This window comes from Sodiomyces alkalinus (genome assembly GCF_003711515.1).
Source record: "Sodiomyces alkalinus F11 unplaced genomic scaffold SODALscaffold_4, whole genome shotgun sequence".
In the NCBI taxonomy this organism is placed as follows: domain Eukaryota; kingdom Fungi; phylum Ascomycota; class Sordariomycetes; order Glomerellales; family Plectosphaerellaceae; genus Sodiomyces; species Sodiomyces alkalinus.
Window position 1 is genome coordinate 766,964 of NW_021167082.1, and position 16,924 is coordinate 783,887.

A 16,924-nucleotide genomic window follows, 5' to 3' on the forward strand; every position below is an offset into this window, starting at 1 on the left:
TAACGGACGATTCGTGGCCTCCTAGTAGGACTAGGATAGTGAGTATATCCCCTGGCTCGGCGTCTTCTGTCTTTAGGTTTAGTCCTTCCTGACTTCGTGCCTAGATAGAGTAGTCTGGAGATAATTTAATATAAGTTAGGTTAGAATATAAGGCTATACGCGTAAGGGTACAGGTAAAATAAAAAGCATTATAACTATATATATATAATACGGCTATTTTAAGAGATAGTATATAGTCGCTAACGGATTACCTAGCTTATTAGGAGGAGCGTTACGCGCCGTTATATTAAGCTTAAACACTATAATAGGTAGACGGCGATAAGAAGCTAGCGGCTATAGGCGGCGGCGTTTATAGTTAGGTTAGTACGCGAGTTATAACGTTTATATCCACTTCCGTTCGGAATAGTATTACCTTAGTTACCGTGACTCGCTTATCCTTTACCTCCCTCTCCGCCGATACCCTGATAAGCTTCGGGGAGCCTAGCCCGCCGCTTTCCCTACCGGGCGGTCTCACCCCTTCGACTCCCCCGTCTCCGCCGGCGTCCGTAACACCTCTAGTATAGGGTCGTACGAGTTACTACCTCTAACAGGCTCCGGGGTTAAGGGAACCGACTAGGTTAGGCGATCTCCTCTCTAGCTCGCTCTTTTATACTAGCATAGCGCCTAAGGTATCGGCCTCCCTAGTATTAAGCGCGCTTATCTCTATCCTCACGGTCTTTTAGACGGTTACGGCTAGCTATACCGAGGATTAAGGCGGCTATCGGAGAGGGAAATAAGTTATTAGTCCGGGGTTATAAATCCAGGGTAGGTAGTAAAGCGTAAAATTAGTAGTATAGAGTAGCTAGATATATCTCCCGTGCTAGTTTAAATTCTACCTCCCTATTCTATTAACCTCTTTATCGCTGCCTATTTAAGCCTCCCCTCGCCGCGCACTCCTAATAAGATCTGTTTTGAGTAGGCCGCTCTAGACGTCTATATATATTTCGTACTTTTCCCTCCCTCCGCCTAAAATATCAATCTACTAGGTCCTAGCAGGCCTAGACCTTATACCTATATCGTACTCCTATTTACCCTCCCTTCGCCCCCTGTGCTATAGCACGTTTTATCCTTATTAGGTTCGGCCTCCCCGACTACGGCTTGCCCGGGAGGATAAGGTCGAGCCAGGCGATAGCTACGCCGCCCTAGCCTTCTCGAGCGATTCCGATCGTGATGTGTAGCTCGCTATCCTGGAAGAGCTTCGGCGCCTTAACGTATAGGCTGCACGGCTAGAATCGCGTTTTAGTCCCGAGATCGATAACGTGAACGCGGATATAGCTAGAAGCACGGTTAGTATGCCCTTTGCCCCGCGGCCACCCTAGATGCCAAAGACTCACTTTCCCTAGTGCCCAGCCGCGCCCTGCCACCTAGGCGGGCATCACTCCAGCTCGGCTATCCCCCCTTCGAGCCCAGCAATGCTAAAGTCACTAGATATAAGCCTCTTAAGCCACGAGGGCCTTAGCCAGCCAGTTAATTAAAGACTTTATAGGATACAGAGAATAGGGAATTTTCAGGGCACGGGTCCTTATTCTAGTAGGCTTCGTGAATATAATCTATTAGAGCCTCTATCGCTTACTACTTTGCCTCGCGTATTCGTTAGTGCCTTAATAAGTAAATATCCGTTAGGGACGGTTAGTAGTTATTATTACCTTATTATAGGAGGAAAGTTTATCGCTATAGATAGCGAAATAGCCGTTAGTGCTTTATAGGATTATATACATAGCCGTGTCCTAAGCGTCTCTCCAGTCTGCCTAACGTATATCCCGGCGAGTCGACCCCCCGTTCTTTATCACTACGGGGACCCCTGGTTATACGCCCCCGAGTCGAAGCAAGACCTTCCTTTCCGCTCGACACTTAGCTGCTTTCCGCAATATCATAGACAAGAGCCAATACCACCAACAAAAATATGCTTCTATCACTAGTGCCTTATACTAGCCGTGCGGGAAGGATAGTAGACGGGCAAGGCTTGCATGCAAGGCAATCATCGAAAACATACACCGGCTCGGAAGGCTGGAGAATAACATAGCATCCCGTCAATACGTGTTACTAATAAGTATGTCGCCCCCATATGATCTTACTAGTAGTTCTATTCGTGGTATTATGATGTTACTAGCAGCTATCGAGAATCACAATGTGCAACTGGGAGGAGTTCCTCTTTACATGCCGCCACTCCGTCGTGAAGCTCAAGACATATTGTCACTTCGCGCGCAACGACCACAACCACCAAATGTTTCAGCGTACAAGTTCTTCGACAACTCGTGGCTGCAAACGATGCCTTGTACGCAATGCATTACAGCGTTACCATTCGACCAGATGAAGCCGATGGAAAGGGCATAACAACAACTTGAAACATTTGGATAGTCTTCGGTCCTAAACTAAGGGGGCACAGAACCTAAAGCCCCTGACTAAGGAGTTGGAACTACACGAGGGGCGAAGTTCTGAATCAAGGTCCAGGTCGGAGGCTATAGATTTCATAGACTTAAGACGTGGCGAGGGGCCGAGCCTCGAGGGCTATGGTAAGAGGACGGCCAGCAATTACTCAAAGTCTTTGGCGCTTGGCTATACCTACGTTTAGAACATATGGTGCCTATATAGTGAGTCGTGACTACTACCTACCCTATAGTCTCTACAATTTATGGCCTCTTTTATACATTCATAAGTAAGAGTATCTATAGACGTACTGGCTCTAGGTGACTAGGTCCCTAGGATTGCTAAGACTTGATCAAGAATTCAACATGATGATTATAGTAGATGGAAAGATCTAGAATAACAGATTAAACGACCAACGCGGAACACAAGCCCATCAGCCTTAAGAACTTAGAGGTATCCTTTATTGCCCTGACGGTTGACCAGCAGTCACAGCTCTTCCGAGTTTCTGTCATACCGGCGTGACCACGCGCGGCAGTTCTTTGGCTGCTTGGCACAGCAGCTGTCAGCAGCCCCGACTCCCCACGCGGTTCAATACAGTCCCACCGTCCACGCAGTCTTCCTTCACATAAGCAACGCAGAGGCAGCGAAGGCAGCGGCCCCTCCTTGTGCCGAGACGTGTCACGTAGGTTACGGTAGGTAGGAAGCGAGGACTTGACTTGACTTGACTTGAATTTCCTACTCGAGGCATGCCCTCTGCGATATGAGGAGCTGTTGCAGTCATCAGCAACAGCAACGCCTGCAGCAACAGCAACGCCTGCAGCAACAGCAACGCCTGCAGCAACAGCAACGCCAACACTGAGATACGATGACCCGCAAGCTATCTATCAGAGCTATGTTGCCGCAAGAGATGCTTAGTACAAGGTGCAGCCTCGTGGCAGTCTCAAGACTAACCAGCAGTATCGGAAGGCATCAGGTCTGCCTTTACGATACGATAAAGCAAGCTACGAGTGGTGCTTAGACTATAAGCAGATGGGCAAGCGCTGTACTGCATCCACAGGCATCATAGACTGGACCAAGGAGGAGATGATGGCCTATCTGGATTGGAGGAAATCAGAAGATGACCGTATTGAGGCTCGGGTAGAATTAGAGATGGGGGGTAGTCCCTTTTCAAGTAGACGAGGCGTCAACGAGATCTGGAGTGCGGCGATTGAGATTGATAGCGAACAGCAGGCTTTTTATTCAGCTAGATAACTGGGAATTGAACTCATAACCTCCAAAAGAAACATACGAGAGCTGCTTGCCAGTGCCTTTCCAAATTAGCCAGTTTGAAAAGGCTCTAGTAAGCAATCAGGGGATCTATATTATTTGGATCTATAAGGGAAGGGGTTGTAAGGGTGCTACTTCGGTAGTGGCCGAGTCAGACTTACATAATCGGCACGGGGCCCCGTGCAAAATTACAGCCACGGGGCCCCGTGGCCCTATTAGGCCCCTCGGTTTTGGCCGCTTTTAGTCAGCAGCTATGCCCGGAAGCGGGGTTTGGCCAACAGCCGACGCGCTCCGACGTTTAATCCGAAGCGCCCCACTTCGCCGAATGCCAAAGCATCCGACCAGCTGTCCCCAAATTTCCCACTTTTGCTCTTCAACCTCTATCTACATTTGGTGGTCGCCTCGTGTAGATCGCGGTTCCTACTAATGCATCCGTGTCGTAGGCTCCTTCAGGGCGCGATGCCCCCTGTGCCGGGTCTGTGTACCTACAGTCTCCCCCCAGTGCTCAGCTTTGTCTGGGTTGGAACTCGATCCTGAATTGCCCAAGGATCCCGGTTTGTTCTATGAATCTGATGGCTTTCGCGGCTGCTGTGCGCTTGTTTAGCAGGGCCCGGAGGTCGTTTCGTCCTGGGATGGATCCTAGTTCCTGGCGTCGGAGTTATCGGAATCGGCGGCACCGCAGCAGGACGTGCGATACCGTTAGTGGGATAGCAAAGGTGGAATCGGTCCTTTACTGGGTGATGCGTCGTGTCGTTGAACGGGTTCTTCCACGGTTCCTGGATAGCTAGTATGTCGTAGTTATCGATCCTGGGGTCGCGGAGCAGCGTGGCCATCACCGTGTCTTTAGATTTTCTGACGTTGTACTGTAGTATTATGAGCATGTTTTGCGTGATCATTCGCTGTCGTCGACGATTTCCATTCTGTTGCCGTCTTGTGCTGGCTGTATGTTTGCGTTAAGGGCCTCGAGGGCCCGTCGGGACCGTACAATGATCCGTTTCGGTCTTATGTCGTCGCCGGCGACCCTGATTGTGTCTCCTGCGTTTTCTTCGTTTGATTGACTGTTCGTTGGGTTCGGCCTCTTCTGTATCTTCTTCGTCGGTGACCGGCTGCGGTCTGGCCGCGCTCCCTGGGGCTGGCCTGGGTCCAGGACTAGTCGTCCTATCCTTGACGTCGTTCTAGGTCGGCTCTCCATGGTGATTGGTGGTAGAAATGAGATGGTCTCCGGGTGGTACCTTGGTCGAGATTTGTAGGCCTCTTTGACTTTGGCCAGTTCTCGTTGCCGGACCGGGCACTGGCTGTGCCATGCCGCATGGTCTCCGCCGCATGGTGCGCATTTCCGGGGTGCGGTCGGGTCGTTCTTAGTAGGGCACTCGCGGGTCGCATATCCTTGCGCGCAGTAGCCGCATACAATAGGTGCCGTGCACTGGGTTCCTATTTGGCCATATCCTTGACATCTGAAGCATTGCCTCAGACGGCTCTGTCTATCGTATCGTTCGCATTGGAATACCTCGCCTTGCCAGATAATTCCCTCTTCGATGGCCTTATTAGCATCCTCTGCCTTTGAGAATTCCATAATGACCGATAATGCCGACTTTATGGGCGATGATCGGGTCAGCCAGCCGATGTATTTGATTTCCGCGCCGGGAATGAAGGGTTTATTGTCCTGGGTGATCTCATCGCGTAGCTATGTGAAGTTATCCATATCCACAGACTTTGTTCGTATGCCGTGTACTAGTACGCCGTAGGTTGGGATCCGGACGGTGGCTTTGTTGCCGATACGGTGTTCCCAGTCCTCGGCGAACCAACGGAGTGCTTCCATGTCTACTGTTATGGCTGTCTTGATGCTAAGGTCGCCGCTTTTAAGTTGGTTAGTAGATACTGTCTTTAGCTTGTCAATGTTCTCGTTGCTGCTTTGTTCAATGGCGCGGTCTACGTGGGCTTTAAGGCTGCGTGGGCTCATAGCTCGCAGGTTGGCAATTGTGACTGGGTCCCTAATATTCACGATAATCTCGCGCTGAGTCTGCACGTGTGACGTTCTCTGGTTCTGTGGGTTATGGATGCTAGCTACTAGTCCTCCTCTAGCGACCACACTAGCATACGTATGCGCGATATTGCCCGGATTAATCGGTCCCAGTGCTTTCGCGTCCGTTACCAGCTTAAGGGTTATCTTGTTGGCCTCCAGCGCCTCCTTGGCAGTATTGTTGGCTGCCTTCACTGCATCGGTGTTCCCCTTGATCTCGGTGGTGTTGTGCGCTATAGATCTGTTCAGTTCTTCTCGGAGGTTGTTCGTGGCTCGGGTTGCCTTTTCGTTGGCGGTTTTGGTCTCGGTGTGCAGGCTTGCGATCGCGTCGCGGATGTTCTCGAGGTCAGGGATGTTCTGTATCTTGGCGATGAGTAACAGGGTCCCAAAGACGGCTATTTTGACGTTTTGAGAGTCGATGGGCTGTCCGTTTGCGTTTTCGATAGACTTCAGTGCCGTCTGCAGGTATCCGCTCAGCTTCGTGGCGTGCTCTCGGAATGGCGTTGGCCAGGCTTGTTCCTGGGGCCATGGGGTTGCCATGGTGCCAGCGTCGCTTTGGGCGGCACGACGGGCAACAGGCTATCCAATTGACCTTTCGGGACGTGTTTTGGAGCCGTTGCTTGCTTCGGTTTTCAAAAGTTTCGATCTCGCTGGTAGTGGTGTTTTTTGTAGGAAGCGAGGAAAAGCAATAGAGGCCGAATAGGCGTGCCGCGTACAGGAGCACGTGCAAAAGCCAAAAATGGGAGAGCTAAAAAACAAGGCTGAGAGCCTGAATTTCTGAAAAATAAACGGGGTGTATACACACGTGCGGCGTCGCCGGCGTGCCACGCTCCTCGTGCTAGTGGCCCCGGGCCGCGGGCGCCTAGTACCTGAGGCTCTGGCTCTGGCTCGGAAGATTGGTGAGGAACGGCTCGACGCGTTCTTAGAGTCAAGGCCTTACCTGGGGCAGGCCATACCATGGCGTACACGGTACGGATACATCATACAGCCTGTGCAAGAGGAAGCCGAAAAAGAAGGACTAGGGGCACCGCCGGCCCGGGAAATAGGCGAGAAAAGAACAGGGAATAAGTTTTGGCTCTGCCCGACAGCCGCCCTCCTTCTTACCGATTGATTCCAATTTCCGCGAAAGACAAGACGATACGAACCAAGCCGAACCCATATAATAAGTTAATAACGTGTAGGAAGAGGTGCAGGGCAGTGGAAGAGTCAGGACGGCGAAGAAACCGTGGAAAAGACCGTTACATCTACGGTTCCGCCCGTCGTTATTTTGTATTATTTTCAAGCCGTTGAGCTCTTGGGCCCGTGGGGCCGAGTCTGTGTCTTCACTGTTTTGTTTCCTTATTATTCCTGTTATGCCCGCGTTTCTGATACCAGGTTCCTTAACCCGTTCTTTTTATTTTTCCTTTTCCCTGCCTTCTTCTTCGCCTAATCAGACAAATCTATGTGTTTTTGGAAGCAGAAGTCCTGCGTGGAAGTCGGGGCGGCGTCTTTAGTTCCTAACGGGGGCTGCGGTCACGATGATTTTAGACGATATACCGGGGCCGTGAAAAAGTCCCCTCCCCCCCCCAAGCCCATCCTAGGTGCGACGGACTGCTTCACGTTTGCCTGATCAGAAGAAGACGAAGGATATCCAAACGAGGCTTTTGGTCTTATTGGTTAGTTTGGAAAGCTGTGCCCGCGGGGGCTGCGCGGTCAGCTTTGGGCCAAGGGAAGAGCTTGATTATACGACTACGTCTCTGCCCCGTTTTTCAGCCCTCCCGTTTTTGCACGTCTTGTTCCTGTATGTCTCCGTAGCCTACGTTGTTTTCCTTGTTTCCCGAGTCTCTGTATCTGTTCTTTCCTTGTATCCTTGTTGCTCTGATTCGAGAGAGCTCGAGCTGCCTGCCCTCGCGTGCCTATGTTCGCCTCGGGAGGGATTCCACGAGTGGAACGAAGAGGGCCGCCGCCGCCGCCTCTGCCTTGCTTGGTTCAATTCGAGAGAAGATTGTGTCGGACTGGGTGGTACTGGTTCGGTAGCTTCGGGACCGCGTGGGAGAACTGCCGCGCGCGGGCGGAGGGACTACCTGACTGGTAGAACTGTTTCTGGGTGCCCTGGTCAGGGCTACGGAGGATATCTTTGGGTTGTTTGTGTTTATGGGCTTGTGTTCTGCGCGTTGATTGAAACATCGTAGCCAATGGGGGAGGGGTTTGTGCGGATGACTTCCGGCTGGGCCCAGGAGGTGGTACGTATTCAAGGCAGCTTTCTTCCCCAGGCCCAGCCCAGCTAAGGTTGAAGGAGTCGCCAACGCGGGCATGCCAGCGGCTGCTCCGTTGGCTACTGTCTCTAGCTTAAGGGCGCCCTTAGCATATGCGCCTCCTTACCACCCAAAAAAGGTTATGGCGTATCGCTGTGTAATTTCGAATCCGATGCGGGCATCTGCGATCACGCTTTTGATGGGTTAGATTATAACAGGAAGGGCCGTAAATAAACCTTACTTACATACCACCTTCCACAAATTCCATCTCAGTGGGCTTCAGGCCGATCTCTGATAGCGAAATCTCGTGCAAAGAATGTCTTCCTCTTATAGTCCCCAAGCTATAGCAGTGAGAGCCGGGGTAATGCTTCGCTCGTGAATCCTTAGCCCAGAGATGAAGCAGCAAAACCCTCTGTCCTGCTCTCAGCCCGCCTCTTCGGAAATAATCGATATAGCCTGGAAACTCTTCGTAACGTAGCCAGTGACCAAGCGTGCATTTTCCTAGCAAGGCTTCTAGAATTAATCAGACACGCTAAGGAACATCAGAAAGGCATCGCAGATTCTTTAGCTTTGACTTACTGTGTCCAGAGCAAACTGTTTGCAAAGTTCCAAGCCGAACTTAGTGAAGTAGGGGAAGCCCCTGGCTTCCATGTGCCCGATACGATCCCCAACGACAGGGTCGTTCATAAAAGCCCCTCTTCGCACAGAGAAGCAATCGCTACATCTAGCGCGAACGGAGCGACCGTCATAGTCGGTGTATTATGTAGTGCGGATTATTGATTCGGAGAGTTAGTTAGCTTTTTGCTCTGCGGGAATTTATATTTGGCATCGTGCGTGCCTTGAGCCTAAGCCACCCACATCAGCCTTGAAACAGAACCAGTAACCCGACATTTACCCGGACAACACCAGGCGTCCCGTTTTCCCATACGGGGCGCACCGTTTTCTTGAACAATACGGGGACTCTTCGGTTCGAGAAAGTACCGTCCCAAGCTAATCCTCTTCACCACACATCTATGGCACAGGGCGTCACCATCGGGTTTATGGTGCATATCCTACTGCACGTCGCGCCTGTATACCACGCATTTGTGGTAATACTGGAGCCTAGAATCATCCGAGCCGTGACACTTGAAATCGTTAGCAATAGAACGACCCTAGTTCCTCGGGCACAGAGTTCGAAGCGACGCCGATCCCCATGTCGATGCATATCCAAAGGAGTCTCTACGGAGAGGAGGTGCCACATGATTACGTGTTCGAGGCGTTGTTAGTATCCGTAGCCTCGATTGTATCTGCGAAACCTAGGATTACTACAATGGGAGAATATCTACCTGGAGAACCTTGCAGTCGATGGACCCACTCAGGTGGTGGGAAATCCACTACCTGAGTGGGTCTATCTAAAACAGGCTCCTATTGGGTCGGGAGGAGTATTACATACGTCCATAGGACGTAAGGTTGAGTTACTAGAAAACTATCTTTTATCGGATAAACGTCTTCGCCTGATTATAACATAAACAGAGTCATCGCTATTAGCACTACTATGTTTTGTCTCTTAACGGCCGACGACGTCCTTTAGAGATAGCCCACTACATAGTTATTTATTAATTATTTCTCAGCCTTCGTACCTCGCTCCTAACGACGATATCTGGAAAATAATTCGGGTTAATTAGAATAACTTAGAGTGGATGATGGAAGCAGTCGGGGCTTAGAGGCAGTGGAACAATAACACGAAGGACTTACGGTTACTTAATTTAAGTTTCCGGTATCGCCGGTCTAGTTCGTTTCCTTTGCTTGTCCTTAACCTAGGCCGTATATAAATAATCCCGACCGCGTTTCCTATCTCTTATAGCTACTACGATAGTCTGGATAGATTCTGTAAGTTCCCCCCTCCTTATTGCCCTAAGAGAAACAGGAAACACAGCTAATCTAGGACGGGTATACGCTGGTCGATCCCGGCGGCGGCATCTTTACTTGACAGCGCGCAATGTTGTCCGGCCCTACGAACTTAACGTAACGGGGATTAGGGTATATTAGCACTACGTCCGGGAGCGTATTATCCTGCCGATAGGGGCGGCTTTATATCCTAGCCGTGCCCGTCTTACATAAAGCCCCACGGGATTAGGATTTTATCCTTAAACCCGTTACTCTCCTAGTCGCTATATATACGTTACTGTGTAACGCCACCTTACGGGAGATTCCTTTACGTAACGACTTTAAGGCAGAAGCGGTTATTCCGCCCAGAACGTGTCTCGGCTTTATAAGTTCCACCGAGCCTGGCTACACGGCGTGGATAGTGGATAGCGAGATTACGGTCACCCACGCAACTGGCGTCCAAGTGCATAAATGCGAGGGAACGGGAATATCCCATGGCCCTCGTCTCCGAGTACTAAGATACATATACCCGAAGACCTTTATATGCATATTGTTTTACCCCTGACTAGTACGATCGAATCCCTAAGAGATGCCGCATTTACCCCGTTAACGCCGATGGGTGCGATGATATGCTGGCCGTGCAGAGAGTATCCGCCTGGTCAAAGCGTTTTTTTCAGACATCGTACTGCAAGCTTCTAACACACCGGCATAGTCTATTAGGTAGATAAAATTCGAATTAAGGCTAGAAAGGAAAAGAATTCTAATTCAACAAAGAGAACACTGATGCTGGCTAGTGTGGAGGGCGTAATCCCTCGGTATAAGGCTCCCAATTGTGCTGGTGATATTCACCATAAAACCCCGTGATAGGAAGTAGGCTGATCCTCTGCCTGCCTGCATGAAAACCCAAGGCAGGTATACATAAGCATGCAATGCTGCCACCGCATCAGATGCCATGGAGCGTATATCACACCTAGTTCCAGTCGTACCTGCCGTCCTAACGCTCTCCGTTACCCTCTAAGCACTATAAGAGCTGCTCTCAGAGCGTGTTATAATTAGGATCTTATGCGAAGCGTAAGCCGGGGATATACCGGAGGCCCTAACAGAATCCAGGTCCGCGCTTATATAGATTGTCGATATTCGCTGCCTGTTTATATCTATATATTTTATTATATATCTCCTTTTTGGTTTTCGCTCCGATATTCTCCTAAGATAGGTTCCCTCTAACGAAGTGGAGGAGTATATACCAAAGGCTTTCTAGGTCGTCTTATCGTAATAACTTATATCCTAAATACGTATTAGTACTTATATAATCTAGTATCCTAACTCTTAGATCGTATTTTCTAGAGTTAACTTCCTTATATTTTTTCGTTATAGTAAAATCGATAATAGTTATCTTATTAGGCTACCGGAGTAGAATATTACGTGGTTTTATATCTTGATAAATCTAGTACATCTTATATATCTTTTCGAGTTTCGATATCTAGACCTATTAGCTGCCGTCTTATAATATCCTAAGTATCCACTTACTATCTATATCCTTACTTATATAACCGTCTTTAAGGAGAATCTTCGTCTATAAAGGCTAAATAAAGTCTTTAGCGATAGTCCGAGTAATTCTATAATAAGAATTCTAAAGCAGATATAGCCGCCGAAGTAGATAAATTCGGGTAATCTATTTATTATGGCTATTAACGAGTCTAATTATTAATATAGCTTCGACTAAAGGACTCTTACCTATATTAAGGGCCTTATAAGCTTAAGCCTCTAGACGTAGAAATACGAGGCGAGAATTATACCGCTCCTAGGCCTTTATTAGCAGATATTCTACGAAAGTAACGTTATAGTAGACGGAGGGTTACTTATAAACTTTACGGCCACTTTTTTATTATCCGATAATCTAATAGCCTTATAGACTATACCGAACGCACCTCGCCTAATCTAATATTCTACTTAGTACTTAGTATCCGGGTTATTTTTATCTACCTAAAGAATACTACCGCTATTAGCCACGGCGGCCGTGATTATATCTACTATTTTATCTTCTTCTCCTCCTCCTTTTTCTCCTTCTTCTAGTTCTGCGTCTTATAGAGAATCTACCGAATTTTTAGGGTCTTAGTCTACTAGCACGTAGATAGTATTATCCGCTATATATTCTATATCGGGTTAAGAAGACCTGGTTAAGTTATTACCGCTTATCACCTAGCGGTATATATATTAGCTTAGACCCGACGGATTAATACCTAGTATATCAACGATTTTTCCACGTACTATTACCACCTAGATTTTAAGAAGTTAGAAGAAGAGTTAAAGAGAGGTTAAAGATCCGAAGGAGAGCTTAGGAATTATCTAGCTATATATATAAGGTAGTATATTAAATATTCACTAAATAAGAAGAGACGAGAGAGTCCTTAGGGAAAGCTGAATATCGAGCCTTACTCTATAAAGGGGGAGCCCGGTAGACGTACCGTGTATTCTTATACGCTTATTAATTCGGTGCTAAGCTACGCCCTAAGTCGGGGACTAGGAAAAAGAGTTTCCAGGGCCCTATACCGCCTAATATAAGGCTATGCTAGCACGGGTAAACTGGTAAGCGCAGTGGAGCCTCAGATAACCCAAGGCCGTGGGCGTTCTACACGCTAGGTTTGCTCCTGAAGGACGTCTCTCTGACCCAAGTACACACCTTGATTACCTTACCGCGTCTGCCTCACCTCACCTCACTCATATTCGCCCTCCGGGTAACCTACCAAGATGGATCGCTCAGTCGGACTAGGTCAAGCCATTGATATATTATATTCTATTGTTTTTTATATTGTGGGTTTTCAGGTCGCCTACTGCGGGTTTAAAGCCAGCGGCTCCCTGTATCCCGTCGTCCTTGCCCGTCCGAGTATAGCTCGAGTTACTACAGAAGGCAGACAAGGCAACCACATGCAGGAACAGTCAGGCTGCACTATTTGCATTTAAGGGGCCATCCTTTTACGAGTAACGAGACCTGTGACAATTTGAACGCTCTGGACTCTACCTTTTACGGGCGCGCGGACCGTTATTATTGTGAGACCAGTGGTGACTCGTTGGACATTTATCTGCCTCGGCAATCGCTTAGGTGGTGAAATAGTGCTATGGGTAGTCGAATGCTTTAAATATCACGGTCGTATTTACCTCGCCTCGAGTTACCGCTTACGTTCTAATTTAGCGTATTATAGGCCATAGGCGTTATAAAGCGTCCTCGCACCGGTCGGCCCTTTTCGCCACTCAGGCATATCTATCCTATTACAGGTATGTTATCGCTAGCGGAAGAACTATGCTAGCGGTTTCGCCTGGTGTCTGACTGACTCCCGACTTAGGCTATTAAGCAATTTTCCACCAGGGCCCTTCCTGCATAAGAGGTTCCGGCGTGGGAAGGTTCTGCTGCTAATCGTGAGATACAGCTCTAGGAAACGAGCATTTCCATAAACTTACATCGTTAACATCATCGACATCTCTAGGTTGCAGACAAGGCAGCCAAGTCCGTGGAGGGAGATCTATCATATAGGTTAGAGTTTGAGTGATGACACGTCACGATATATAGCTTAGCCCGGCATAGGCATCTTATAATATACCTCTTATGCTTAGCCACTAGTTAACTGTAAGAGTGACCACGGCCGAGTATGTGGCAGCCGGTTACTCCTTCACAGACCCTATTTTTATCCTGCATAAGAATGCCGCCACGCGGCAAAGGGATAGAGGCTAGTTTAATAGGTGGTAGAGGAGGAAACTAAAGAAAAATCGCTTGCAGAGGAAGGGCAGACAAGGCAACTAAACTGGCTCGCCAATCCTTTCACCAGATGCACCATATTACAAATTAGACCTATGTCTTCCGGACGCATGGCCGCTAAGACATCGCTCGATCGCGGATGGCTAGTCAGTCAGAAATTGAGTCTGCGTGCCCCCTGCCGATGCTGGATGGGGAATAAGACACTATTGATAAGCAATTGGAAAGCTCGGCTCCAGTGTTATGCTGGAAAGATGCAGCAAAGAGATACAAATATCCCGGCAGCCCAGCTGCCAGAACTGCATTTTGCGTGGCTGCCTCGTCAGTGGCTTCGTCATTAGTTGCAAAGGGATGATCTACATGGATCTAAGGTAGGGGTGGAAAAGCAAATTCCGGCCATGAAAAACCGTCGAATCTTCACATTCAAGTGTGACAATAACTGGAGCCGCGTCCGTGGACAAGGTCCAGCATTATACCTCGTTTATACCTCGTAAGCTATTGAAGTATCGGGGTACACGCAGGCCCCACTTTGGTCTCCGGCAGAATTCTCGCGCACGGACCCCAGTCAACGATGGGGCATATGTTCCCCACTGCTAGGGTCCCTTAGACGCCCAAATAGAATGCCGACCCAGTGACAGAGGATAGGCCACCACAATGTTTCCCAATACCAATCACATAACTGTTGGTTCTCCAGAATGGTACGTTATACTGTGTACAACATAAGTAGCGTTCGATCGAACGCTATTAAAAATGGTTTAGCGCGGATTAAGGCCAGCAGTTTATGACAACATGGTAGCGCGTTTCGTTACTTCCCTTATTCGTCATAATCTTATACGCCGTCCTGATCCGGGTTAGCTTTTAATAGCGACCAAACGCGACACATGGACGCACTGCACTGTTTATCACCTCTACACAAATATTTGCGTTAGTGCTGATCTATCCAAGGGGGTTCTGTCCCAGAGTCCATTCACCTACCTGAACTCCCAATATGTAACGTATACTGAAGATGTGTCCTGACATAGTCTGGACACCATTGAGATACAATCTAGCGGAAGTGGCCGCAATTAAATTCTCTCTATGCAAACAGGCTTCAGCAGGTGATTCCAAAGCATGTTAGCGGAAAGGGAGAACGAAGAAAAAACATACCTGGATCCACTCACACATTGCGAATATCAAGATAATAAGTAGTCGCAGTAAACAGGTCAACCCTCCGGACGACTCGACCGAGCAACCCAAGGAAGACAGAAATATAATGACTAGCTTTGATACGGTGGTACCGGAGGCTGATACAGAGACGAAGGCTGACATGGGATTCAAGTGAGCCATATATTAAATTATACTAAGAGAGCAGTAATTCAACTCCTTATTTACTCCGTATAATAAGTGACTCGTGGGTATATTCTAAGACTATTAAACTTTGCTCGGCGCTTAGGCCGGTCCGCTAGATACCCGGGCGACTATAGGTGCCCGGCCGTATTAGCGAAGCCGGCTTGCTATTACTGACTCCCGGGGGTAGGAACCGTTCGAGCTTCGCGATATAGTCCCGTTGTGATAGCCAGATCTTCCGTGCGGTCCGATCCTATATTATCTCGATACCTAGGAACCACTGCAGCGGGTCGTCGCCCTGCAAGCTATAGTGCTGCTTAGGGGACGCATGGGTATACAGCTACCAACCTGTCAAACGGCCCAAGGCTGCCTACTAACATATAATAAGTCTCGTACTACTTCGTTAGCACCCAATCCTGCCTGACCCGGCCGTTTCTACCAGTTAGTTAAACGGGCAATAGCAGACCTCCCCTTCCACTACCATTCCGACGGAACATCAAAGACATCTGTTACAATCGGGCTCGGTATCTCTTCCTCAACCTCGCCTAGATCTGACGTGCGCGGGGGCCGATAAGTTATCGGTTACATACAAAGAATGGTCGGCGGGTCCGGAAGTCCCTGGGCAACGGCTCCTGCGGTCGCCCGGGTATCCGGCGGACTAGCCTAAGCGCCGAGCAAAGTTTAACAGTCTTAGAATATACCTATAAGTCACTTATTATACGGAGTAAATAAGGAGTTGAATTACTGCTCTCTTAGTATAATTTAATATATGGCTTACTTGAATCCTATATTAGCCTTCGTCTCTGGATCAGCCTCCAGTACCACCGTATTAAAGCTGGCTATTATATTTCTATCTTCCTTAGGGTCCTTAGTCGAGTCGTCTGGAGGGTTAACCTGTTTAGTTCTGCTATTAGTCTAATTCCGGTTAACTGGGTTAGAAGGGACCTTACCGTAGAATTTGGAGCCGAGCGTATACGAGGACGTAACGACGAAGCGGGAGTAGAGGAAGTTCTGGCTAGATGCCCTTTCGAACCAGAGGAGTCCGCATTTCCGTTTATATCCAAAATAGCCTGCTCTGGTGTTAGCTAAGCATCTTGTACTCTGTCTAGTTTCTTCCAAGGAGTCTCCCGGGCTGAACCATCCAGGCGCATGTGGGACGGGCCAGGAAGCCCATGGTGGAAATACTTCGTCCGCTTAGTGGCGGACCCGAGCCGGACGGGCTGGGGGGAGACTAGGGCGGAGATTTCCATCATGTTGGAGTCGCGCATTTCGCTTTTGGCTGGAGAATCTTGTAGCCGAGTGCTTTTATATCCTTGAGGGGATACGGCTGGAATCTTGGCCACGGGGCGGCAGCCGTTGTCTCCTATGGCCTAACAGACTATTGCCGGCTCCAGGTCTCCTGGGACAGCGGGTCTGCATTTCATCGTAGACGTTTGATCCATGTTTGCCTTTATTGCTTGACGTGTCAGAGAGAGGAAGAAAGCGGCTATATTAGTTCACTAAGGAAAGGGGATAGTTAGAGAAAGGCGCAACGTATTTATATTAAGGGACAAGCCCTTCTTATGCCTCCGCCGCTATTAACTACCCTGATAGTAGTTATAAACCTAGCTAATACGAGTCGGCTACGTAGGAGTATAGCTCCTATAAGATTAAAAAATAGAAAAAGGAGGGGGCCGGGATACCTATACACGCGTATTATCTAATAGAGCTATATTATAGTTAACCCGTGGACGGCCGGGCTACTACTAACTTCTACTTAATAAGACCTGCCTAGTACTCTTTACCCCTAGCTCTTAACTAGTTATCTCCCCTAAGCTTATAGCGCTATAATATCTTAGGGGGTCGGATAACCCGGTTAGTACGGCCTTTTAAAGGTAATCCTAAGAATCTAGTACGATTAAGCAGGGGTTATACAGGTAACCTAGCTAGCCCGACTATAATATCTCCTCGAAGGCTAAGAAGCGTAAAAGGGCGTAGTGCCTACTTTTCCCGTGAGTCACGGCCCTTCCCCTGCTTCTAAAGGGAAAGGTCGGGATACTTTCCGCTCGTGATATCTAA

At 48.6% G+C, this 16,924-nt stretch overlaps 4 protein-coding genes across 4 annotated transcripts; 2 read left to right on the forward strand and 2 right to left on the reverse strand.

Annotated features, from left to right (window-relative positions):
* Window positions 1–2,167: 2,167 nt before the first annotated feature.
* SODALDRAFT_358937 (hypothetical protein) lies at window positions 2,168–3,265 on the forward strand (the record flags this gene model as incomplete). Its single annotated transcript, XM_028614132.1, has 3 exons — window positions 2,168–2,265; window positions 2,890–3,081; window positions 3,151–3,265. 3 exons carry the CDS (start codon window positions 2,168–2,170, stop codon window positions 3,263–3,265), a joined length of 405 nt encoding a protein of 134 aa, XP_028466886.1.
* Window positions 3,266–4,060: 795 nt separating this feature from the next.
* Window positions 4,061–4,547, reverse strand: SODALDRAFT_332514 (hypothetical protein). Its single transcript, XM_028611738.1, has one exon. It carries the CDS (start codon window positions 4,503–4,505, stop codon window positions 4,158–4,160), a length of 348 nt encoding a protein of 115 aa, XP_028466887.1. The 5' UTR covers window positions 4,506–4,547; the 3' UTR covers window positions 4,061–4,157.
* A 3,040-nt stretch (window positions 4,548–7,587) lies between these two features.
* Window positions 7,588–8,675, reverse strand: SODALDRAFT_378205 (hypothetical protein; the record flags this gene model as incomplete). Its single annotated transcript, XM_028614963.1, has 4 exons — window positions 7,588–8,015; window positions 8,176–8,230; window positions 8,506–8,623; window positions 8,662–8,675. The coding sequence occupies 4 exons, from the start codon at window positions 8,673–8,675 to the stop codon at window positions 7,588–7,590; spliced, it is 615 nt and encodes a 204-aa protein (XP_028466888.1).
* Window positions 8,676–14,194: 5,519 nt separating this feature from the next.
* On the forward strand, window positions 14,195–16,295 carry SODALDRAFT_358943 (hypothetical protein; the record flags this gene model as incomplete). The annotated part of the gene is made up of 6 exons (XM_028614133.1): window positions 14,195–14,238; window positions 14,470–14,530; window positions 14,590–14,637; window positions 14,742–14,857; window positions 15,976–16,157; window positions 16,261–16,295. 6 exons carry the CDS (start codon window positions 14,195–14,197, stop codon window positions 16,293–16,295), a joined length of 486 nt encoding a protein of 161 aa, XP_028466889.1.
* Window positions 16,296–16,924: the final 629 nt, after the last annotated feature.

Bases quoted from the DNA above. Each gene is read 5' to 3' on its own strand.
- SODALDRAFT_332514 (XM_028611738.1), bottom strand. From the start codon at position 4,505: ATGGCCACGCTGCTCCGCGACCCCAGGATCGATAACTACGACATACTA.